Source organism: Grammomys surdaster, unplaced genomic scaffold, assembly GCF_004785775.1.
Source record: "Grammomys surdaster isolate TR1022 unplaced genomic scaffold, NIH_TR_1.0 372, whole genome shotgun sequence".
Classification (NCBI taxonomy): domain Eukaryota; kingdom Metazoa; phylum Chordata; class Mammalia; order Rodentia; family Muridae; genus Grammomys; species Grammomys surdaster.
The window spans coordinates 9,813,111-9,839,240 of record NW_021604791.1 but is presented as its reverse complement, the minus strand read 5'-3'; the positions used below and the strand labels follow the sequence as shown (position 1 = coordinate 9,839,240).

The 26,130-nt window shown below is 43.9% G+C and overlaps 1 protein-coding gene across 3 annotated transcripts in view; it reads right to left on the bottom strand.

Annotated features, from left to right (window-relative positions):
• Window positions 1-26,130, bottom strand: part of Fryl (FRY like transcription coactivator) — a 195,509-nt gene that overhangs the window by 93,039 nt on the left and 76,340 nt on the right. For all 3 annotated transcript variants that reach the window (XM_028780843.1, XM_028780842.1, XM_028780845.1), the window contains exons 4-11: window positions 17,066-17,119; window positions 13,859-13,998; window positions 12,679-12,775; window positions 5,791-5,870; window positions 4,840-4,920; window positions 2,522-2,690; window positions 2,156-2,248; window positions 239-337 (exon numbers count right to left, since the gene is read on the bottom strand). In XM_028780843.1, coding sequence (XP_028636676.1) covers window positions 239-337; window positions 2,156-2,248; window positions 2,522-2,690; window positions 4,840-4,920; window positions 5,791-5,870; window positions 12,679-12,775; window positions 13,859-13,998; window positions 17,066-17,119 — 813 coding nt within the window. The remainder of the gene's footprint in view (window positions 1-238; window positions 338-2,155; window positions 2,249-2,521; window positions 2,691-4,839; window positions 4,921-5,790; window positions 5,871-12,678; window positions 12,776-13,858; window positions 13,999-17,065; window positions 17,120-26,130) is intronic.

Here is a 26,130-nt window from a genome sequence, read left to right as displayed (position 1 = left end):
TCTCTCTCTCTCTCTCTCTCTCTCTCTCTCTCTCTCTCTCTCTCTCTCTCTCAATAATAAAAAGTAGAAAATCTAAAATCAAACAGGAGAAAGTACACGTGCAAAGTCTGCCCTGTCCTGGGCATTTTACAAGTTCACAGTTTACACTTCTTCAATGTCTACAGGGGTCATAAATCAATGACCAGAACACCCAAGAGCCAACGGGGGGCACATGAAGGTTTGAAACACTTCTCGGTACCAGTGAATGCTTCTTTCTGGAACTTAGTTCAAATGTAGTCTGATACAGCATCTCCACAAAATTTTTCAAACAGGGGACATTGACTTCATTTTTAACAGCCTAGGGAAAGAGTTAAGACAAACAGAGATAAAAATGGTCACTGCCCATAAACCATATGAACATTAGGAAATCTCTCTCTCTGCCAAGTCTGAAGTAAGTTAATGATTCATTGAGATTTACATACAAGTCTTATGTACCAAATGTTATAAAGTAAACCCGGTCCCTGGCCTGCAGGAACAAGCAGATGGGAGGTGAGAACACAGAGCGGGTGCTGCAGGACAAGCAGTCTGTGCTCCAGAGGGGCCTTTGGATGGACGCTTATGAGGAAGTGAGCTCTAAGTCGAACCCAGATCATTTATTGAGCAAACCTCCTACTTAACCCTTCCAGCCTTGGCTCCTACAGCTCTGCCCTGGGAGATGGGACAAGCTACAGCATCTTCCCTGCCGCCTCTACAACAGTCTCAGGGCACCTATACTGGATGTTGGAGATGCTCCTTTCCCAGATGGAGCATGTCTTTCTCCCTTAGTGTTTGCGCAGTTGTCAACCATCTCTCTCAAGATGGGACTTACATAATCATACTCTATTTAAGAGTTCAACTCCCCTGCCCTCAGCCAATCCTTCCTTCTGTGTACCCACGCAACTTCTTCGCAGTGCCTGCTGTGACATGACACCCTGCGTATGCTGCAGCCAAGTGTATTCTCTGTTTGCATGCCAGAAATAAGCCTGAGAGTCATACAGAATGCTTCCTAGCTTGCTGGTGTCTATTTTCTATGCACAGATGAGTCTCTGATACATAGAAGACAGTATACAGTGAAGGAATGAAGACAGACCAGCCAGGCAAGGAGGGGAAGGAGGTCATTTGAGATACAAGCTGTCCCAGGATAACAGCAGCACTTTCATAGATGGCCGGAGTTATGGGTTGAAGCATGTCCCTACAAAATTCCTAGGTAGAGGCTTACCCAACATCCTCAAGGGTGAATGGCCTTGAGAGAAAAGTCATTGCAGACAACAGATGACTGACTTTTTTTTTTAAAAAATAAAGACAGCCTTGTCTGTTTGTTAATAAACTGAATCTACTTTATGGGACTAAATACAAGGCTGAGAGACGACTGTGTCACTGGCAAACCTTTAATTCACAGCTTTTACTTGTACCTATTAAAAAAAATCTTTCCTAATTTAGTGGGGTAAGCTAAAAGGAAAGACAGGTTTCAAAGGTGTGCCAACCACTGTCATTAATTTCCCAACATCTTAACTTCTTTTTAAAAACCAATCTTAGCCGGGCAATGGTGATGCACGCCTTTAATCCCAGCACTCGGGAGGCAGAGGCAGGTGGATCTCTATGAGTTTGAGGCTAGCCTGGTCTACAGAGTGAGTTCCAGGACAGCCAGAGCTACACAGAGGAAACCCTGTCTCGAAAAACCAAACCAACTAAACAAGCAAGCAATCTTCTGGCCACCCAACCTCTCCTAAGCGTGTTTCCAAAGCAGCACATGAGCACGTCAGGTAATTCATACAAATGCACAGGCTACCAGACCACGAGTGAAAGTGAAAACCACATGAAGATAAGACCGCTCACTAAAATTTTAAGTAGAGTGAAATTTGAATAAAATACAATTAACTTTCATATCTGCCCAAGACAAAAGGGGGGCTAGATTTGCCCTATCATCTACAATAACTGAAAAATAATCAAAATCTATGAAATCTATGCACAAAGCCAACTACGCCTGCCAACATAGCAAACTGACCTCTGAGGAATGGGGGGCACAGGTGATGAGTGAGGCCGGGACGGGCTCAGGGCCTTGCAAGAGTTTTCAGGGAAGAAAGGGAAGTACGATTTTTCTATGATGCACGGTGTGAAGATATAGGCGTATACTTACAGCGGCTACGGGGATAAGAATCTCCACAAATAAACCAGCAAGTGCATGTTTTATATCCTTATCTTTTACTTCTAAGAAATACTGAGCGCATTCCTTGAAGGGAAAAAGGGATGACAAGAGGTTGAAGAATTCGTAATAATCACATTTTCAAGAACACTTGCTTATTTTATCACAAAGCTAAGGGCAAGAGGGCCTTAAGTTACAACAGAGTCACTCTACAGCAAGGATAGTCATCACATGTGAAATTTAAAAATCAATCAATCAATCAACCAATCAACCAATCAATCAGTAATGATGACCTTAAAAGGAACAAGAACAGATAGTTTTGGGCTAACTGTAACTGCCAGCCCTGAGGATAACTGTCACCTGCATGAACTGAAAGGACGCTTCAAAATCTTCCACGGGATACATCTTCACTCGGAAGAACTTCATCCCCATGATCAAGCTGATGACGCTCTGGACCACGTGTGGGCTCTGCTCCTTCTGCCGCAGCTCTTTCAGCTCGGTCACGAACTTCTTCCTTACAGCCTGGAACCTTTAATGTATGCAGAGACATCACGGACGTGAATCAAAAAAAACCACTAACTTCCCAAGTGATCTTTAAGGCAAGATCAAAGGCTATATATCCAGAAGGACTCATACGCCTCAAATCGAAACGCTCTCAGTTGAATGTGATTATGCTAACGTACTCTAGGTTTGATTTAAAGCCAGTGGCTTCGAAAGAAGAAATCAGAGAGGATATTTTCTTATGTCATCGCTGTTTATTACTAACAATAAAATTACACTAAATATCGTTCTCACAAATCATCATATGATTAAAATTGTCTCCAAAATGTAAAGCCCCTTTCTAAATTTCCTATGACAGTTACATTGTGGAATAGATCAGGGACTACAAATTAATTCAAAGAGACCAATCTATTGTAGGGTATTGATTATAACTGAAAATTAGTGTCTCATGTGCAGAGGCACAGAAGAAAGGCTCTGCTCTCCCTGTGTCACTAGGATCAGAAGGTTTGTGAAATATGAGCAAAATCCTGAGTTCAAATCAACAACCTGTGTGACTGGTATTTCTTTGGTTGTATTGAAAATACATTAGAGGCTGGGACAGGAGCATTGCTGAGAGTCTGAGACCAATCTTGGCTGTGCAGCAAGTTCTGGGTCAACCTAGGGTACAACAGTGAGACCCTGTCTCAAAAACAAAACTAAACAAAAACCAATGGCCGAAAAAATCCATAGGAATGATTGATCAGAGAGTGAATTTAAATCACTACAATCAAAGAACTATTCTACACAAGATTCAGCCTTTGTCGGCCTGGCCTCCCTTCCCCCTCAGTGGGAGTGCGCCCTGAGTGTGAGTCTCCTGTGGTGTGAATCCCTCCACACTTCTCCTTCTGTGCGTGAGTGGAGACACTGCAGTGCTGCTCCACAGTGCTGTAGCTCTCTCTCATTTGAGTGAGGCTGCTACCGTAGTAAACTCCCCAGCCACTTAGACTCTACCATCCCTGCCACGCAGAGTTACCTTGGCCAGTAACTTAGCGTTTGTTTTCCTGCATCTAGCCTGCTATTGTATTATTTAGAATTTCTGGTTGATGTTTCTAAAATCGAGGCACATTTTTGTTTTTTATAAACCCCAGGAATTATGATGTAAAGACAATTCAATCATTCCTTACACCTATGACTTTGTGTCCTTTCACCCGAGCTTCGGGGTCATTGTGGGCTAAGTGGAACATGACATTAAGGTGCTATTTGGGAGGTCGGGGGGGGGGGGATGACCACTTAAAATGCTTGAAACTACATTCTAAGTCTTATAGTGAGACCCTATACAAAGGTTCTCTGGTAAAAATAAAAATCAAAATGTACTAAATAATAAATATTACTGAATATTACAAACTGCTTTACACTGATGACAATTAAGCTTGGCTTCTAAGAATTTACAGTGGTTGCTATGTGGTGATTCAGGACCAAAGACTCTTAAAACCCCGTCCAGTTAAACACACAAACTGATACTGTTCTCCTACCACATTTCCCAGGAGCAACAAGAGCAAACACAAACGCTTTCAGTTTGGGGAACATGCACAGACCCTAAAGTTATAGTCCACAGTAGATAGTTCAGTACTACTCTGTGAATGTACCCCCTCAAAGCAAGCGCTTGCACTGGAGTAATCCAGCGTATTTTATCCTTCCTTCCTTGGCATCCTTGTTAGCTACTGAAAACAAGATGATTAGAATTCACTCCAGTGTGGCCTAAGAAATAAAAGCACTCAACTAGAAAGCAATAAAATTAATTAGCTTCGCTCAAAGCTCTAAATGAAGTTTCCTTTCTTTCTTTCTTTCTTTCTTTCTTTCTTTCTTTCTTTCTTTCTTTCTTCCTTCCTTCCTTCCTTCCTTTCTTTCTTTTTCTTTCTTTCTTCTTAAAAAAAAAAACCCACTTGTCATAGAATTCTTAAACTGGGGTTGAAGTAACATCGGGACTCTTCTGGACAATTCCTGACTTGATTCAGATGTACACAAAGGCTGGAAATGGGTAAATGCAGGCTGCATAGTTCAGGAATGGACATTGCATAAGCAAGGCTGCCACAAGCTTCATTGACAACTTGGGGACCAAAAGGACAGCTGTGACATCATCAGCACAGCTCCATCAAGAACAAATGACTTGAAAGCACAGGCGAGTTTCTGCTGCTTACTTTGACTGGGCAAGGACACCAATCACCTCGGCGTATAAGTCCGCAATGATGTGCACATTCCCCGTGTTGGTCCCTGAATATCTGAAACAACAGAACGGATGGACAAGGTGTTTTAGTACCGTGCTTTCTCTTGATACAATTCAAATTCCTTATCAGAAAGCCTGGTGTGGTGGCTCACACCCAAAGTAACCCCAGGCCCTGGGAAGCTGAGGCAGGAGGATATCAAGCAGTGTGAGACTAACATGAACAACATATGGTTGAGGTTCAGGCCATCCTGGGCTACAGAGTGAAAACCTGTCTCCAAAGCAAAGTAAAACAGAACTAAACTAAACAAAACCAGAAAGAGGAAGAAAAAGAAAGAAATCAACAATAAAATTCCTTATCAGAATTTTATAACATCTTGGTTGACCACTTACTTGTAGGATTAAAAACTCCATGAATTTCCTTCTATATACATTTTAACTGGCCATGAAATTTAACTTCCTCATTCTTTTTTTTCCCCCTTCCCTTCTCCCTCTTGCCCAGGTCGGGCCTGCTCTCCAGCGCAAAGGTTGGTCATTACGGATGGTTGTGAGCCACCATGTGGTTGCTGGGAATTGAACTCATGACCTCTGGAAGAGCAGTCAGTGCTCTTAACCACTGAGCCATCTCATCAGCACCTAACTTTTTTATTCTTATGAACCCAACAGTGCCATCAATTTTTTTTTTTTTTTACAGAATTTTTCCCATATTCAGGAAAGACTAAAAACAACTGGGAGACAATTGCTTTGAACTCATTCTAAGATTCAAACTTGGGAGTCAGGGCTGGTAACCCAAGCTCGCCATTCCAGCCTTGGGGCGTCCAAGGCAAAAGGATCAAGGGCCCAAGACCAGTCTAGTCAACACACCGACCACTTAAATAGCCTGAATCTGGACTGTAGGAAAGCAACAACCAAAGTGAGTTACACTTACCCTTCCTTGTGTTTAAAGTGCTTAAAAGCTAGGTTTAGAACCTCATGAACTAAGGGGTCGGGCACAGGGTGAACAGGAATCTAGAATTTAAAGAAAGAAACATTGTGTCAGGAAGGCTTCAGTAGCCAGTAGACTTTTATGAATCATCTTATCATTTCAATGCTATCGATAATCTATTCCTGAGGCAATAAACGTTTTAGAAGTACTTCAAGGAAAATGCACACGGTGCTATTTACACCTGATGGGGAGAGCATTAAGTCTGACAAGAGCAACTCGGAAAGACGATGTTAGTATCGAGGCTTCCTGTGCACGGCTGGTGGGGCTGGGGGCACTATCCACACTGCACCTACGCAAGCAAAGGCGTCATAGCACGCTACCCACTCGTTGCATTGTGAGGTGCAGATTATTTAAAGCTCAAGGCAGATGAAAGACAGATGTAAAGTGAAGTAACGCTCTCTCTTCTGAGCTGTCTACAGCCAGGGTGTGAGTTTCACTCTCTGCAGGATTTCACCCCTGACTAGGTGTGAAAGCCTTCCGAAGCAGGAAGAAGACACATTATTATGGGAGACGGGATGTCAGTACAGAGATGGAGCTGTATAAATAGGTTGTATTAAATAGCTGTTAGCTGACACTAACGTTCTCCTGTGTGTATTTACTTTCCCAGTCTGTACTGCCTCTAGAAGTCTGAAATCCGTTTCTTTTACATTACAAGTCAATTACTCTTGGTAAAAATGGTATGCAGGCCCTTTTCTCCACCTCCATTGCTTTCTTATAAAGGCCTTCAAGTGCAGACACAGAGGATCCTTTTACCTGTCAATCTGTCTTTGATCAACTTAATTTGTCGGTCTCCAGTTATTAAAACGACAACAGAATAAAACACCTCCTCTGCTTTGGGAAAAGATGTATTTATGTTCTTTTCAGTTATGGGTATGTACGTGGGTGACTGCATGTGACTGCAGATTCCCATGGAAGTCAGCAGTGTAGGGTCCCCTGGGGCTGGGATTCTAGGCAGTTGTGAGCTGCCCAACATCAGTGCTGGAAATCCAGTGTTGGTCCTCTCCAAGAGCAGGAAGAGCTCTTAACCCCTGAGCTCACTTTTCCACAGTAACAATTACATGCCTACAGCAACAGCTCCACCGGCTAATCTCAGGAACCAATTATGAGTGCAAAGGTAAGTACTAGATGATAACAAACAGTATTATTATGTTAAAAGAACATTCAAAATCGAGAGAAACACTGTTATTGAAATACATGCACAACATTTTTTAAAATTAAAAACTATTATGAAAATTAGCAGAATAGTCAGGAAGGAGGGCAGCAAAGGACAGGACTTGAAATGCATGTAAATTAGGTTTAAACTATAGTTGGCAAACTCAGCGGTGGGCTCACATGTGAACACACATTTAAAACCAACAAACGCAGACATCAAGGCTAGCTGTCTGTCTTAAGTAGAATCATGACTTATCCCATTCCAAGGACCTGAGGTCCAATGTAAAGAGAAACAAAACCACAGAAGCTTTCAGTTTTTGTAAAATCGTTGACAGTACCTATATATTAGAATTGTATTCCTAAGGTGAACTTGGATGACAATGCCCACATAGCTGGAGAGATGCCTACCTTTCATCTTCTCCATCTTCTAGGTCCTCTCATAACCACCAGGCTACTGGCAGCCGTGGTGGGAATCTATACAGTTGGCTCGGAGGTGTGGAGGGAGAGGCTGGGCTCTCAGATTAGCATCCAGGGACACTCTCCACACCGTCCTCCTGAGCGTGTGTGTGGGGGGATACCGACAGTCTACAGACCCGATTTTAAGTCTCTGAGGCAAACAGTAGCTGAAGCTCAATGAAGAGGGGGGCTGTTATGACGGTGGGGCAGTACCAAGTGACACTACTCAAGTCCAAGTTTGTCTTCTTGCTATGTAAGCTTGAGTTTCCACATCCAATATAGGACACACGTGGCTTAAAACCCATACTCTCCAGCCACGAGAGCATGCAAACCTTGGGGTACTACAGATGAAGATGCACCCTTGTCCACTCGCCCTTTCCACCTTTCTCTAAGGGCAGGGAGGGCAACCCCCCTTCTGGAAACAAAGTGCAGCCGAAGGAACTGTAGGATGGAGACGCTGGAGGCCATGCTGAGGGAGAGGGTGGTAAGAGGCCACACCTCACAGAGGCAGACGGCACGGTTCTTCTATTCCCCCAGATAGATTCTTCTCTACTGGGTCAACAGTGTACATAGCAGAGCCCCCAAGGGAACAAGGGAATTGTGGGAATCACTGCTCTGTCATGTAAGTCTTGATCCATCAGGCCACTAACCCCATTATCTAACCCAAGCAGACACCTGCCACAAGGTGGCACAGCAAACTTCTATAAAACAACATGTGCTTGAATGGCAGGCTTGACTCCCAGGATTCAATTCACCACTCACAATGGTCATGGTGCAGGCCAGGCCCAGATGTCTGTGACCTTAAAATAACGTGACTCTACATTCTGAGGGACTTGACTTGTGGGGGATAAAGGGGCTCTGGTTTTCTCACACCCATCTCCTCACAATGGCGTGCGTCGTGAAATGCAAGGTACCCTAAACCTGTGACTTCTCCCAGATGCTCCGTGTTTGTGCTAGATACTCCAGAATTCTCAATGGGGACAGCGCCTGGCCACTCAGAGTTCTCTGTCACCCCACCCTAGACCGCTGTGATCAGCATTTTAAACATGCCCTCAGCGGCTGCCTCTTGCATGACTGTACCATTCACTCCAATCACAACAGGCTTTATGCATGAACTTCTGGGGTTGGTGTTTCTCTAGAATATTCTATGTCCCCAGTTTCTAAAATACAACAACTATTTAAATAATGAAACAAATGTGGATAGACTACCTGGTCTGATCTTACTTAAATCCAGAAGAGAAAGACAGATACAGAAAGAACAGGTAAAGACCGCACTGAAGTTTATGGCAGGAGACTGCACCTCTAGGATTTTACTTCCAGAGCTGAACATGGTCACAGCTGTCTCTCAATATTCATTTCAAGAGTGGAAACAATGTGAATGGGTGGCCAGAATCTGGAGTGGGATCTAACGGCTCAGACAGAAAGTAGCTCTACTCCTGTGGGTAACAGCCTCACCTTTGGGATCAAGGTTTTGTTTTTGTTTGTTTTGTTTTGTTTTGTTTTGTTTTGTTTTGTTTTGCATCTGATGGCTGCTGTGCTATCAGTAACGATTCTGGTTCCGCTTGAACATTCCAGAAGGGTGATCGCAGTGGACACAACACCTACCCTTTATTCCAGTGGCTAGCCTATGAAATTTTATCTCCTTGTCATGTCTTACCACACAATCACGCTGAGATGAAAGTACTCAGGAGGCTCAGTCTTGACCAAGATGACCGTGTTCACTTCCTCACGGTAATGTGTGGGGACCACAGATGGAGTGCAAACCCACCCTGCCTTCCCCAGCACGACAAGCCTAGTGCCACGGGCCTTGCTCAGGGCTACCCACTAGCATCTCACAGGGTGCTGTGCATCTCAAGGTGCCCAGAGTCTGCCTACAGCGGGGTTTATCACCTGGCTTCACTGCCTCAATGAACATCTAGTACTCAGTGTAAGACCCAAAGTGCCCCAGGCCTTCCAAACGCCAGTGTGCCGGTGAAACACGGTTCTGTCTGGCATCTAAAAGCCCTGGTAACAACACTACAGCCTAAGCCATCCTTTACCACACCCTGTTCTTTTGAATGTGTGCGTTCATGGAGCTTGGATGTGAAGTCTGGGGTATTATCTACTTTATTTTTAATTATCATGATTATTATTGTGTGGTGTGTGTGTTGGTGTATGTGGGGGCACGGGGTACACCCGCTCATGTGGGATCGCTTCCTCAGCCCCTTCTCCAGCACCCTTGTGGAGACAGGTCCCTCAAACAACTTGGAGGCATCAGTTCTACTAGACTGACAGGCTGCTGAGCTCCACGGCTTCTCCTGTCTCAGATGCACACTGCAGTGCTGGGGTTAGGCATGCCTGCCCCCATGCTCAGCTTTTCAATGGATCCTAGGGATTTGAACTCAGCTCCTCATGGCTACACAGCAGGCACGTTGCCCTGAGCAGTCTACCCAGTCCCTGTATCTGCTTTTTTGTTAATATATTTTTATAATCTTGAGTCAGTTTTGTTCCATTGGTGAATTCATGCTATTTGGTTTCATTTTTAAATTAAGTCAATTTTTATACTAACTTGCTACAAGGAAAACTTTAATTTGAAAAGAGACTGGCCATTTTTACTTACTTTCATATGATAAAAAAATAATAACTTCTTCTTATTAAAAGAAGAACTTGCAAATTTAAAAACAAAGGAACTACTGGGTAGCTGTCACTGAGGCGCTACAGCCGAGGGCCTTTCTTTATCTGTAACATGAAGACGGAGGAGAGCACTGCCTGGGAATCTCCCGTTAACCAAGTGCTACTGACTTCAGTTCTCGTGATGCAACAAAAGTATATTATGCCTACCCTTTTAAACACAGGACAAAAGGCTAGGAGAGCAACCCAGCCTGAGTTCCCCAGCAAACAAGACGGACAGCTGGGACATTACTATGTGCTTTGGCCACCGCCCAACAATGACAATGATCAGCTGGCTCAGAGATTACAAAATCCTTCACGCATGAGGAAGTAGTAGCAAATGCATAACCATTACCCAGGGAGACATCACTTATACTATAAAGGCAGGGACTAAGTCATATGAGTTTACGTATTTGTTATCCCTCTTCTACAAGGAGCTTGGTGTACGGATACTCTAGTGCCCTAGGTACAGCCACCTGCTACAGCATGACAGAGTCACAGCCTGATGAGGACCTATCTGCATGATAGAAGCAAAGGTCCTAGCAAATGAAGACATTGTAAGTCAATTACTCTGGAGACCTATGAAGCTCTATGTCATTTTGACATAAGAAAATTGGGTTAGTTTGTCACCGTACTTTAGAAACCGCTATCGATTTTTTTTTTAATTTTATTTTCTATAGGTTTAGAGAAACTAATTTAAGAAACAAAAACAACTTTGCCTTTTTTTTTGTGCAGAAGAGTCCCCACAAAGAGTTTTGGAAGAAGCTTATACGTGTCCTCGGTGACTGGCTGCTGTTTGACTGGGTACATGTGAACTCTGGAATGAGGTGACAGTAAAGGAGGAGGGAAGGGAGCTGCTGGGAGGAACAATGTGGCAGCAGAACCCGGATCCTTATCAGAGGCAGTGCCTCGTCTCACATCCGAGTCCCCTGAGCTACGAGTTAGCAAGGGCTTGTACAGAGATCTTGAGAAAAACAAGACTAGACAAACTTCTAGAAGGCCTATACGTCATGGTACTGATGCTGTCCTGTGTTCAGAGGGCTATGTGAATTAGAGAAGCTGAGGCAGAGGCTTGCAACTCTGAAGAAAGGGAGCGAGACTGCAGGATGCTGGTAGGGGACGATACCCTCCCCCCCCACACACACACAGGTTGGCTATGGGTTAAACCTCTGAAGCCAGTCCAAGTACAGGTGACATGTGGGCTGGGAAGCCAAAACAACAACAAACGACAAGACGGGCCAACTAGAGAGTTGCATGAGATGCAAAGGAGAAAAACTTTCTTTATAGTGAGCTAGAATCACAGAGATGTGTCCGGTGAGGAGGCAGCAATTTCTCGGTCTGGAAGAAAGGGACCCAGTATCGCTTCAGTAAGAAAGGAGTGCATGGCCATGGCCTTGTCACTCGTGAGCTCAGGGTCCTGCCAAGGGCGCACCATGGAGAGTCAGATTGGTGCCCACACATCACAGGACCACAGAAGTCAGCACACGAGTGTCAGCACATTAGAGACAGGAGCAGTCAGCCACCGGGTACTGTCAAGGTCACCAGTGGCCAGGGCCCTTTCTCTTCTCAGCTCTCCTGCCCTAGCAACTTTGGTTTTAGCATCTTGGCATCCTGGCCACACTCAAAAAAAAAAAAAAATCAAAACATCAGAGAAACCAAATCTGCCTGCCCTGTTAGCACAAGTCACACAAGAAATCTGATTCCCAGATCTACTAAAAAAAAAAAAAAAAAAAAAAAAAAAAAAAAACCCTACCACCACCACAAAAAAAAAAAAAAACCTTTACAAAATGTGTATACTAAGGGGCCTTTGACTTTTGAGTAATTCATTAATCTCCTTTACGTATTTGTTATGCTTTTTATTTTGCAAATAACTGTCGGTTCACATACACTGTAAAAATCAACACCATAAGCCACGAATGTATTATATTAACTAAATCAAACTAGACTGCAAATTACTTTTAGATTTGGCATTTGCTATTCGTTTACATCCCATTCTAAGTAACAAAAATGAAACTCCTATCCAAACGCATCATAAGGAAAACGTGTGGGTTCATCTTTAAATTTTCTAGTTTTCTTCTCTAACCACAGTCCATAGCTAGAAATACACAGATGACCCTTTAATAACGTATGTCTTCAAGACTTCAAACTTAAAACAAACAGCCTCCAAATTCATACAAGTATGTGTATGCATGCACACCTTCATTCATTTTCAACAAATGACACTTCCGGTGCTGTTTAATCTTTCCCTCCACCTCATGGAAGAGAGTTAAAGTAGCCAAGCAGCAGGCAGACTGCGCCAAGTCCCTAGTTAACACAATTCCATCAGCTCACTCTTCCTAACGTGACTCTGCATCTCGGAGGGCAGGTGAAGGTAAAAAAAGATTTACCTTCACTTAACTAGGGACAGACAAGTTTAGAGCAGGCAAGTGCAGGGAAATGGAAAGACGTGTGATTAAATTAAATGATCTGGTCACCTCATGGGCCAGAATCTCAGGTAATGTCCTCAGTGATGTCAGAAACAGGAAGGGTCGGGAGGCAGTGGGGATTCAGGCTTGGAGATACAGAGGCACTTACCTGCTTTAGAACTTCTACCAAAACTAAACAGAAAATGAAGTCTACAGCTAAATCTCGCCGCTCCAGGAGGTAATCTCTCTCACGGTGCTGCTCATCTCTGAAACAAGAATCCAAAATGAGAACTGAGTGGAGACTCCTGAGTTCCAAAATGACTGCCGTATAGTGGTTGGTTTGTATGATTTACTGTGTTCCTCCATAGCACAAGTGAGTGTGAGTGTGTGAGTGGGAGGGAGGGAGTGAGGAGGGGGAGTAGGGGTATACCCACTTAGCACCAACTGGGATAGGAACCCTGCTTTAGTGTACCCTGTTGGGAGCCGACTCTGAGCAGAAAGCGGGTATCATCTTTGCAGCCATCTTGAGACATATACCCTGACAAGAGACTTGTTGTCAACAGCCTACAACAGCTGAGCACACTCTGATAATTATCTTGCTTTTCTTATATACCCATGATTTCCTTTCAATAAAGGCGAGACTTGAGGAGAGACTTGAGGCGAGACTTAAGGAGAGACTTGAGAAGAGACTTGATCAGACTCTGTCTTGTCTCCATTCTTCGCATCTCCGTCCCCACTCTCTCTCTTGCTAGGCCCTGACCCGCGGACCGGAGCAGCAGAACGGGTCGTTACAGTACCCCACTGCATGCATGGCATGTTCTGTTGTTTTTCGACGTTAGCTATTTATACATACAACATACACTTTTCTGTTCCATCTATTAGAAATAAGTGTAACGTAGAAGAATCGGCAAGAGAAAGAAAAGTACTTCCGTTTTCCTCTAGAAAACCTAGTGTGGCTTCATAATTCATTGGTAGCTTAAAAAAAAAATGCTACGAACTAAACAAAAGAACTAACGTTTCTAGATAAAAACACACCAGAGGTAACTTTCTCACACATCTAAGGTGGAACTTTACATACGATGCAGAAGTATAGCACTAAGCCTCTAAGCCTCAAGCAAATGGCCTACGACAGATACTCTCAACTGATAAAGTAGATTACTAAAGTTTAAGCACGAACTCCTTCATTCTTACTACCACACATGGCCATAAACTCTATCTACCTTGTCTCTAAATAAAGTAATCCGTGCTTGGTAGCCAAGTGACACAATCTCGGCTTGATAACACCGTCAGTCACGCCATCGACCGCAAGTGCCTCCCGTCCAGGAAAGACGGTTAGATGAGCCACTCACCCCTTAGACTTTGTGCTCGACCTCGGCCTGTAGCCGTAGGATTCATCGTCGGTTCCGTTCTGGCGTCGGTACCAGTCAAACAAGGTTCGGAGTAAGGACGGGAGACAGTGCTCTGCTACGGAGCTCATGGAGCTTACCAACTGAAAGAAAGGCAAGACAGCCGAGTGTGATAGCAGAAACGGCGGCAGGCAGCAGCCTCCCACGCCACGAGCCGCCCCATGGAAATGCAGAGGGATGGTAATGTAAATGAAAAAAAAAAAAAAACCAGAACAACAGAAACACATCTGAGAGCTAAAGAATGAGCCAAGGCTAGCCATGTAATGAGATAAAATCAGCTTGGGCTTCAGTCGCAGTGAGACATCATCCCAAACTTTAGTTTAGTAGCTCGTGATCTTCCGGCACACACGTACCACTTGTTGTATGTAACATCAGGTCTGTCTGCTACACCCCATTATATCTGGGGCTATCTCTGAAGAGCAGTAAGCTACGTGGGCGAACCTCTGTCTGTCTGTCTGTTTGTTTGTTTGTTTGTTTCATAAGCATCCTACCGACACCTTTCTTCAAATCATCTCTATACCTGCTCCGCCAGCTTGCCGGTGCTTCTACGGACAAGACTCCAGAACGTTACCAAGTTTCTAACAGAGGAGAGTTCGGAAAGAGAAAGCAGACTACACCATCTGAAGATGGAGGGGAAGGCTCCTTCCTGCCATGTTCCTCTGTGACACAGGGGCACTGTAGTTACTCTACTAGCCACATGGTGGAGCCATATGGAAAACAAACTTCTAGTGACACACTGAATGAAGGGTGGAGGACTCTCAAGATGTGGCACATCCCTGATGCTGTCTGAACGCATCGGTTTGCATCTGCAATGCCCTGAAGGCTCGTGTGTCCAGCAGGTGCTGTGGTGCCTGTATTTTTGAGAGGTGGAGCCTCCTGGCAGAAAGTGGGTCTCCTGGGGACGGTCCCTTGAAGTGCATGTTGGGGATCTAGCTCCCTCTCATTTCTCTCTTTACTTATTAGCCATAGCAGGCTACTACCAGCATGTACTGCGCCTCCACAGGCAGGACGAATAAACTAACCTCTGGCACCTTGAGCCAAAACAAACCTTTCTTCCATCGAGTTAATTACCTCAGGTATTTTGTCACAGCAATAGAAAGCTAATACCAAGTTCAAGATAAATACCAATATGATTCCTTTTTTTGAATAAACCCAACTTTCCTAGACTAGTTTTAATGAGTAGCCCCATGGTTACATATCATCAAGGATTCCAAGAAAGTGTCCTCTCTTCCAGGTCATTTCTATGTCTGATTCAACCCACTGCCTCTAAAATTAAAACAGCATACAGTCAGTGCTCCATGGAACTTTGCTGATTTATCTAAAACACGCAGGCTGCAGAATTGTCAAGGGCTTTATTCAGTTCTGTGACCACAGGAAGTGTCTTTTAATGAAGATAAATTGATATCTCTAGAAATCAAGTCAATTCCATGGTGCTTCATGCTCTTTATAAACTTCCAAATTAAGTTTACCCAAGAAAAGAGAAAATTAATTCCAGGGCTCAGTTTCATCATTCAGGCTTTGGAGGTTCCCTTGTGATTTCTAATTTCTTTGACCACAATTTATTATTGATTATTCTAATTGGATATGCCTGGTAACGTTGGAAATTCAAAACAAGATCTTAGTTGTATTTGTTCAATGTATTTAAAAATTACATTTTAGGAAAATGAACAGTGTGCCTCAAACAAAACTTCATTTAGTATCTAGGAAAGAAGAATAAAACATTGTCTGCTCTGCTAAACATATAAAACAATTCATACAACACAATGTATTTTTCTGAGAGCAAACTACCTAGCACCCACTTCTAGTTTTAAATGACCACTTATATTTTTTTTTAAAAAAAGGAAAACTTTCTGAGAATGACATTGAGTCAGAGTTCAATCCCTGATGGTACACTCACCGAGGAAGCCAGATGCTATTGGTCTCATTACCTCTGTAGTGGAGAAGCCCTTGAAAAGAACTCAGTAACCGGGAGTTACCCTCCTGCCTGTCATTTCTTTGTAGACCAGTGTCTACCCACTCAGCCCACACAGATCGCTGGCTCCTGGACAGTGGGTTGTAAACGCTGGTGCTCTACTGCAGAACTCTCTCTCTCTCTTGGAGATGAAGTTTTAGAAAAACTAGCCAGATCCAGCAGCACGAGCTTCTGATGAGCCAGTCTCACTCTGCCTGCTTTTATCTGGCCGGCTCATCTAATATGAGCATTCTCTTCCTTTTCCTAGACACGGTATTCTGGAAGGCAGCCGTGCTCACCATACTACAGAGAGACACGGTATTCTGGAAGGCAGCCGTGCTCACCATACTATAGAGAGACACGGTATTCTGGAAGGCAGCTGTGCCCACCATACTATAGAGAGACACGATATTCTGGAAGGCAGCCGTGCTCACCATACTATAGAGAGACACGGTATTCTGGAAGGCAGCCATGCTCACAATACTATAGAGACAGTATTTTGAATAAACAGGCCCATAAATATTAGTGAGACCAGACTGCTGTTTTAAATAATCTTTATGCAACGGGACGGTTATGATACAAGGGTGTGTGACCCAACATTTAACCTCAGCAAAGGGAAAAAATTAACAGAAAGAACAGACTTTAGATGTTGAAATTCTATATACGGGTTTCCAAGAACTTCAACAGGTGAAAAATGTGCTAGAAGTTAAAAGTAATGTTAAATTGTTAAAAAGTAAGGTAACATAATGTAAAAGTTTTAGATTCTGGTGCTGGGAATGGTGGTGCACATCTGTAATCCCAGTGTCTGGAAAGCAGAGACAGTTGGATGGCTGAGACTTCGAGGACTATCTGCCCTGCACAGTGTCTCGAATGAATGAATGAATGAATGAATGAATAGTAGAAATAAAACGATACAAAGAATGAGATTAAGGGATTTAGTTAACTTCCTAGGAAAACTTATCAAAGCATATTAAAAACATTAGCAATGAAAAGCAAAAAAAAAAAAAAAAAAACGGGGGGGGTGGGAAAGAGTCTTAAAGTGCTGACTAAGCAAAAATTAAGTGCGCTCATTGTTCCATGAGGAAGAATCTACCACACAGGACTTTCTCAATGGTGGACACGTGTGAAATAGATTATTCTAGTTCTTCAAAAACAGACATAGTTCTTAAAAGAAAGACTGTTCCCCCAAATTACAGTACCTGGTCAAACTGCAGATCTTCACCCCTCTGAAGAGATCTGGATAACAGCTTTTCCTGTAGTAATAATAATAATAATGAAAACACAGCTTAAATATAAAACATTAGAGGACGCCATGTGATCAGCAGCTTAGACTTACAGTTCATTTTGCTTTTGTTCCATTTTTTTTTTACAGGAAGGTAAGCCTTCCCCTTCCCCTTATCACAACGTAGGATTCAACTACTCCCATGCAAGGGACTTCCCAGCCACTCTAAACAGAATGGCTCTATCAATGACGATTCTTAGATTAAGAAATTAAAGTTCAACAAAGGAAGGACCTGTTTAAATTCAAGTTCAGAATGTTATTATGATGCTTTTTATTAGTTTGCTCGTTTGTTTAACCAGTGTTGACTAGGTTGGGGATACAGCGGAGTGTGGTAGAACTACTATGTGTGAGGCCCTGAGTACCAGTGCGAGAGAGAGAGAGAGAGAGAGAGAGAGAGAGAGAGAGAGAGAGACAGAGAGAGAGAGACAGAGAGAGACAGAGAGAGACAGAGAGAGGGAGAGACAGAGAGAGACAGAGAGAGAAAGAGAGAGAGAGAGACAGAGAGACAGATGGAGAGAGATAGGGAGAGAGACAGAGAGAAACAGAGAGAGAAACAAGGAGAGACAGAGACAGAGAGACAGAAAGAAACAAGGAGGCAAGTAGGTTGGCCAGGAAGGAAAAGAAAGATTATTTTCCATGAGATTACAGCTCATGCCTGTAATCTACCACTGGAAAAGCTGAAGCTGGAGACAGACAGACAGACAGACAGACTGACAGAAGACAGACAGACTCTGGCTCTAGGCTAGTGTGTGGGTTATGGAGTACAAAGTGATACCTTATCTCAAAAAAGAGGAGGCGGGGAACACAAGTGTTTATGAATAGTATCCTCACACAGTGAGGTGGCCTGGCCTATGAGGCCAGGAAGCTTGATCTGGAAGCCAGCCGGAGGACTCGAGACCTCTAGGCTTTGCTTTTTTCATTTGAAAACCAAACAAATACACATAATATTAAGTGCTACCTTAAGGTGGAGACAGGGGATTTTCCAGTTCTCTCTATGCTCTGAAATTGTTTAGAGGCGATGGGAGTGGGTAGGCTGCCTGGGAACCACTGCTCTAGAAAGTGAGTTTATCCCCTTTTCCCCATCATTACTTAGGTGTACACACTGCTAAGTCACTTCCCCTCAGTTTACAACTCCCTGTTCAAGGAGGACTGATGGAGGCATGGGTATCTTGTACATTCACTCTTTTTAAAATGCAGATTTCTTTTGTTTTAATCATGTGTCTGTGCATATGACCACAGGGGTCCACAGAGACCAGAGTGAACATTAAGATGATCATATGATCAGCCTTCTGTGACGCTCCCTCCAGGGGATGTCTCTGGCCTCGGTGAGCACCTGCAGTCACACACGCATGCCTACACACAGACACATGTCAATTAAATGAAAATAATAAATCTTAGGGATGTGGAGGATTTGTTAAGTTGTCTGGATCTTGACAACTGTATACATTATTGAACACATTAACAAACTCAGTCTCCAATAATGTATCGGTGTCACACTGAAGAATCAAAGAACTCCCCATTGCTGTCATCCGTCCACCGGTGAACCCAGATTTGAATTTTCTTCTTTCCTCTCCCTGTGTCTTCCATCACAGGTCTGCCTGTTGTCTGAGTGAATCTGCCCGCCTGAGGGCTGTCTTGTGACTCTATGTTTGTTTGTGTTCTGCTGTATCTGTGTGTGATTGTGAGTGTTCTTAACAAAGGGCTCCCCTCTGTACTTATTGAACGGATCAGAAAGCGTCACATGAGGAAGGGACGAGGGAGAGACTCTACAGAAGTCTTTAACAGAGTTTTACAAGGGATTAAGTTCCTGACTCCAACTGACCCCAATTGCCCAAAATAACAGACAGCGTTACAGACATCTTTGTTTACCAAGCAACAGCCATATGTCGTGTTCAGTGTTCACAGTGGACATTCATTTATAAGACTGGCTTATGCCTATTTGCTGTTTCCAGCAAATGATTATCAGGACACGCATGGGTCAGGGGCATAGAAGAGTACAAGATTTAAGATGACAGCTAGGCACTAGCTTAGGGTGTAAGAAATCCAGGGCAAGTAAGGTTGGCTGTTACACTGTTCTCCTCGAAGCAGGTTAAACAGGCTGAGCACACAGTAGGACAGCAGTCTTATGCCTTAAGTGACCTCAAAGGGTTGTTAACTCTGGCTGCAAGGTCCAGCATAGGTTCCAGTCCCTTAGAAGGTAAGAGATAGTTTCAGAAGATTGCGCAGCCGCAGTGAGAAGCAAGAAGTTATAAAAGGATAAGCACTCAAATGAATGAAGTCCACGGCTCACTCTACTGTTTAAGGACAACAAAAAGCCTCCAGCCAGTCAGAAGGATTTAATAAAGATGCATGGGATTGCTAAGCAACAGAAAGGAATGTCTTAATGTTGAGTTTATTTGAACTGAATCATTTACATAGGAGTTTTCTACCCGAGAAAAAAAAATTTCTGGATTCCAGTTAATCCTTATTTTATATATTTAGACTCATGTCACCAGTATGTAAGAGGTTAATCTCATACATAAAACGGTTTTATGTGGGGGCTGGGGATATGGCCCGTGGCTGGGGATATAGCCCATGGCTGGGGATATGGCTCCGTGGTTGGGGATATAGCCCGTGGCTGGGGATATGGCTCCGTGGCTGGGGATATAGCCCGTGGCTAGGGATATGGCTCCGTGGTTGGGGATATAGCCCGTGGCTGGGGATATGGCTCCGTGGTTGGGGATATAGCCCGTGGCTGGGGATATGGCTCCGTGGTGCAGCGTGTGTACTTCCGATGTACATGCCCAGCATGACCAAAAGAAGCCAATATGCCACTACTCTGTGACCCACCCGAGCCTCACCCCTGGGGATCCCATAGTTGAAGGGAAGGCAATCATTTTCTCCTAGGTGTAGCCACTGGTAAGGTGCCCATGCTCCTGTAAACAATTTTAAGGAAACTCATTGGGTAATTTAAAAGAATTAAAAACAAAAATATGAAAGTAAAAGAAAGACTAATTTGGAAGAGGAAGCCAATAGCAGAGAATGGAGCAAAAGGGCAGTGTGTGTGTGTGTGTGTGTGTGTGTGTGTGTGTGTGTGTGTGTGTAGAACAGCCAAAGTACAGTGTGTGCACATACGGAAATGTCACAGTGGCCCACTACTATGTGTGGTTAATATATGCTAATAAAACAGAGGAATACAAGAACAACAGTCTGTGATTATGTATATTTTGTTACAAAAGTTTATCACCTAAAATATAAGGCAGGAAGTATATCAGAGAAATATGTTAATTTTTTTCTTTCAAAATGTCTATGATAGTTATATTTTATGGACTGTATGTTTCTACAGACAAAGAGAGAAAGAGAGAGAGAGAGAGAGAATTCATTAAAGAATCCTATCAGTATGTAAGTATATCAGCACTGAGAACAAAGCCTTAGTACTCTCTGAGATTACACTCTGAAGCTGTATCAGGATTTCGCTATGAACGCCAATGTGAGTGCTAACTTGACCCTGGCATTGAGAGAATGCCAAGGCAGCTGACGAGACATCATTTCTGGGTATACTGGAAAGGGCGTTGCCAAGAGAGACTATTGTTTCAGTTAGCCGGCTGAGGAGGGGAGGCTTACCCTTACCCAAGCGGAAAGGCACCATGCAATCGGCTGAGGATGGATGGACTGCATTTAGAAAGACATTTATCCCTGGAGATTCTCTAGTAGTCCTGAGTGTTCCTCCCTCATCGGTGACTAATTCTTGTCAAAATAGAATCACAAGCCTACTTACCACAGTTATAAAATATCCTCCTTTACATGTGGCAGATAGGACTGGAGACCCCCGAGGACATTAAGCTCCAAATAAATTATTTCTTCCTGTGTATTTATGAAGACCTGTGCCAAGGTTTCCTTCATATGGGAGGCACAACAGGAGAGACACGAAAGGTGCATGGTTTCATGGTCATTGGGTTAAGATCAAGTGTATGTATGTGTGCCCTCGTGTGTTTCAGGCGGCAAGTATCAATCAGAAGGATGATTGATAGACATGGCACATGATAGGCTGGCGCCAGGTGTGGCGTTCACACCTGTGATCCTAGCACTCTGGCAGGAAGACAGAAGGACCTGCAGTTCAAGGTACTCTCAGCTACATAGTGGACTCACACCCATCTGGGCTCCACAAAATAACTGTTCCATGAAAAAAAAAATTCTACTTTCCTCTTTGACTTGTTAAATTATTTGTTTTTATTTTATGTGTATGAATATTTTGACATCATGCATGTCTGTGTGCCCACATAAGTCAGAAGAGGGCATCAGATCCTTTGGAACTGGAGTTCCACATGGTTGTGGGCCACCATTTCACACTGGGAACTGAAATGCTCTTAACAACTGCGTCGTCTCCCAACTCTCATATTTCCTGAAAATAAAAATTAATAATTCTAAAGCTCATAATCCTTTGCATTCTAGCTTGTTTCTAACCCACTAAGATAATACCAAAAATAACTTTCAAAGAAATTCAAAAGCTAAAAAGAGAAGGAAAGAGAAGGTAAAACGAGTCAGGAGTGGATAACGTCTCACTGAACGATGATTTCTTCCTGGGTAGGCAAGAGGGAAACCAGCCACCCTGCCCTGGGCCACCAGCCACCCATCCAGAGACTCTCGGAGTGTGCAGCACTCTGGAGAGACAACCATGAACCAACTGGGAAATGGTCACCACCCTCACATACCCACAGACCGAGAGAGTGGCAGGATCTGTATGAGAGACACGGATGAGGATAGGAAGGACAGGAGGGTGAGATGGGACTGAGATTTCAGACAGAAATGACCAAGGAGAAGAAATGTCATTTGAGGAAAGCCACAGAGAAGCTCGCCCACCAGAAAGTGAAGGAAAGGTAACCCGGTTGGTGTTCTAAGGCTCCTGAAAGCCTCAGGACTTGGAGAACTGTGATACTCTCAAAAGATGGTTGGCTATAGTGAAGAAAGGGGGGGGGGCAGTTCAGTGCTGGCCGACCGTGCACAACATCTGGGAGTCAATTAAATTAAATCCACATAAATCAGGTGATGCATACTCCAGGTCCTGCACTTCAGAAGTAGAGGCAGGGAGATCAGGAATTCAAGGTCACTGCTGTCTACATGTGGAGGTCAAAGCCAGCCTGGAATGCTGGAGACCTTTTCTCAGTGCAGGCTGTGGCGAGGGATGGTTGAACAACTGTTTTGAAGAAGCGTCTGAGGGAACTGTAAACACTCCTTCCATTCCCTCCAGCCACCTACTCAGGGGGGCAGGGATGCTGCACTGCAGGGACAGAGGTGATACTTGTGGGATACAACTGGAGATAACATCCCGAAGTTAAGTACAGCAAAGCCCCCACAATGCTAGCTGTGGTGGTTTGAATACGAATGGCCCACATAGGCTCATATATCTGAATGCTTAGTCACAGGGGCTGACACTATTTGAGACAGGTTAGGAGGTGGGGCCTTGTTGGAGTAGGTGGGGACTTGTTGGAGGAAGTGTGTCACAGGGGTGTGGGCTTTGAGGGTTCAAAAGTCTATGCTCTCTCCAGTCTCTCCCCCTCACCCCCCACACACACACTTCTCTTTCTCCCTGAAGATTAGGATGTAACTCTTAACTACTCCAGGAGCGCCATGCCTGGCATACCTGCTCCTCACCATGATGATAACGGACTAAGCCTCTGAAAGTATAAGCCATCCCCAATTAAAGCTTTCTTTTATAAGAGCTGGCATGTTCTTCACATGTCTCTCCACAGCGATAGGGCAGTGACTAAGACACTATCCAAAACCCAGGTTGTCCCATTCAGAAGTCTGCGGGTCTTCTCATGAGACTCGGAATGGCCTCCAGAGACAGCTGACATGGCCCATTCCAGAGATTCCACAGAAAGAGCATGGTCCGTGCGCACTGTGCCTACAGTAAGCAGTTTAGAGCCTCATTCTTAACAAGAGCTTGCTAAAGTAAACATGTCAGGGCTGGAGAGATGGTTTAGCAGCTATGAGCACTTGCTGCTTTTGCAGACGACCCAGGTGCAGTTCCCAGCACCTACATGGTGGCTTACAACCATACACAACTCCAGTTCAAGGATCTAATACCCTCTTCTGGCCTCCACAGAATCTCGTCACATACATGCATGCAGGCAAACTACATAAAAACAAAGTAAATATTTTTTAATTATTTTGGAAAACATTGCAGAGGAACAAACATGAAGAAGCAACATAAAGATACAGTGCAACCAACTAATCATAAAATGCGTGTGTATTTAATAGTCTCAAACCACAGTGTAAATCAGAGCACGCTGGCTTTTGAAATGAGGGGCCTAAAACAGCATCAGCAGGTGGCAAGCTAATGTGTTCTCTCCCATCTTCTTTCTAGTCACTGACAATGGGCACAATGACTAAGTAAGCTTGGAAAGGCCTGGGTCATTAGCCAAGATCGATCCATCTTCTCTTAGCAAACATTATTGGGTTGCCTAGCACACAGGCTGAGATTTCAATCACTGCCTGTCCTTCCTGAATCTTCCTCCGCAGGCGAAAATCAAATTAGAGGCAGAAAATCAAGCTCGGCTCCTCTCTGATGGCCTCTGTAGCCTTCTTTCATTTTCCTGTCTGACAAGGGAATGAAAAGACTGATTCTATCATTTTGCCGGCAGGTTAGGTTCTTGCAATATCTCTGTAGGTCTACCGCCCTGACTGACTTGAGCCAGGTCAGCACTGGCCACGTGACAAGCCCTGGGTGCTGTCTGCTAAAACAAAGGCTGTGAGGTTTTCTTTTTAGGACCCAGCCATGTCTGCAGCTGCTTGCTCGTTCAAAGGGTAGAGAATCAACTTGCGAAAGGATGAATGGCAAGAAAAGCACCCGAAGCTGTCTTCTACAAAGTCACAGGATTAGAGCCTCTGTGTCTTCATTATCTTGATGCTATAGATTTCCAATCTATCTAGACCCGGATAGAAAGAAAAACTAAGCAGCCTGGGTACTGACCTGGATGAGGAGGAATTGCTTTGGTAGACGAGAGGGTCACGGGTAAAAATCTATAAGCTATGATAAAGATTGGGGGACACTCCTGGTGTGTCAGGGAGGATACGCTACAATGCCTCTTCTTGAAAAGCATGACGGCAACATCCGTGCTGCAGTGGAACTTTTAAGGATTTATTCATCTTTATCTTATGTGTGTGAGTGTTTGGCCTGGATGTATGTCTGTGCACCCCATGTGTGCACCTATTGCCACCAGAGAGGGTGTCAGACTCTCTAGAACTGGAGTTACAGATGGTTGTGAGCTGCCATGTGGATGCTGGGAACCAGATGAGGTCCTCTGCAAGAGCAGTCAGTGCTCCTAATGGTCGAGCTATCTCGCCAGCCTCTCATAATGGACTCTACACCGGTGCTAAGTCTAATTTTGTAATCTCATTTTAAGATTGCAGAGCGGATGCCCCTGAAATAACCTGTTAGACAAAGAGTAAAAGAGCATCCGATGATTCTAAAGGAACTATTTGAAGCTCTGCCTTGAGCAGTGTGGCACCGTGTCTTCTTAGCCAGGACAGTGCCTCTTAGGGTTAAATTCAATTAAAGTGCAAATTTCTGTGAGATACCTAAACCTCAGGCCACCCTGCAGGGTGACACCAGGTTCCCGGCATCATGTAACCCACCCCAGAGAAGACACACAACCAACCATGATACAACACAGTCATATATACATGTTCATGTTCATGCATATTCATATACATCTGTGCGCATGTGTAGAAATACATGTTTGACATGTTATGAGGAGATTACTACACGGCCCTTGCAGGCACATGTGATAGTAAAACAAACATTTAGCTTAGTGTAGAGCCACAATGTTGAGGAAGCAATGGGGACGTTTAGGGCTTAGCAGACTGTCAAAAAAAAAAAAAAAAAAAGACAATTTAAAAAATGAGAGTTTGGAGCACTTTAAATAGAAAGGCTGCAGTGAAGACACCTGAGGTGGAGCAGTCAGACCTCGCACCAACCACAAGTCTGGGAAGCCCCTAGAATGACTGGAAAGGAACCTGAACTTATTGGTCCTCAGAGAGGGCACCAGCGCAGGACGGTGACGACATCCGTGTTGTAGACCGGGAGAAGCCAAGTGAGCGGAAGGAAACGATGGCGAGACAAGCCACTTCCTGAGGTTACACGCTCCTGCACACCATCTCCAGAATGACACTGGGTTTGACCAACTGAAAGGGGTCAAGGAGCTGACTTAGAGACTCCATTATCTTACGTAATTCTCTTGGACATCCTTTTGCTCTCAAGACCTGAAGAATCTCAGAATTAAAATTCTTTCAAGAATATAGAATATTTGAGACTCGATAGGAACCATGACATATGAAACTATTACCAAGAATTTTATGAAACAGGTCGTGTTTTTAAGTGTGTGGTGCAAGAAGAAACTGCAGCTGGGTGATAGGGCTGGGTATGTGATACACTATAAATCTCTCTTTGAAACTTCTCATGAGAAGTTTTTTTCCGTTTTCTTACTATGAGCTGTTGCAGATGGCTCCTGTATCATTAAAAGAGCATTGAAAAGAGAAATTAAAATTTTGTAGATTCAGCATACTTATAATTAAAACTTATGGTTCTTAATTATGTCCATAAGGTTTTATACGGTTTTTTGTCTTGTTTTTTTGACACAGGGTTTCTCTGTATAACCCTGGCTATTCTGGAACTCACTCTGTAGACCAGGCTGGCCTCGAACTCAGAAATCCGCCTGACTTTGCCTACCAAGACCTGGGATTAAAGGGGTGTGCCACCACTGCCCGGCTTTAGGTTTTATAATCCTTAATTCTTAAAACAAAACTGTGAGCCAGGTCTGGTGGTGCACGCCTTTGATCCCAGCACTTGGAAGGCAAAAGCACATGGATCTCTGAATCTGAGGATGGCCTGGCCTATGTGGTGAGTTCCAGGACAGCCAGAGCTACATAGTGAGACCTTGCTTCAAAAGAAAAACTAAAACCAAAACCAGAAAACAATTTATATGATGCACATGCTATCAA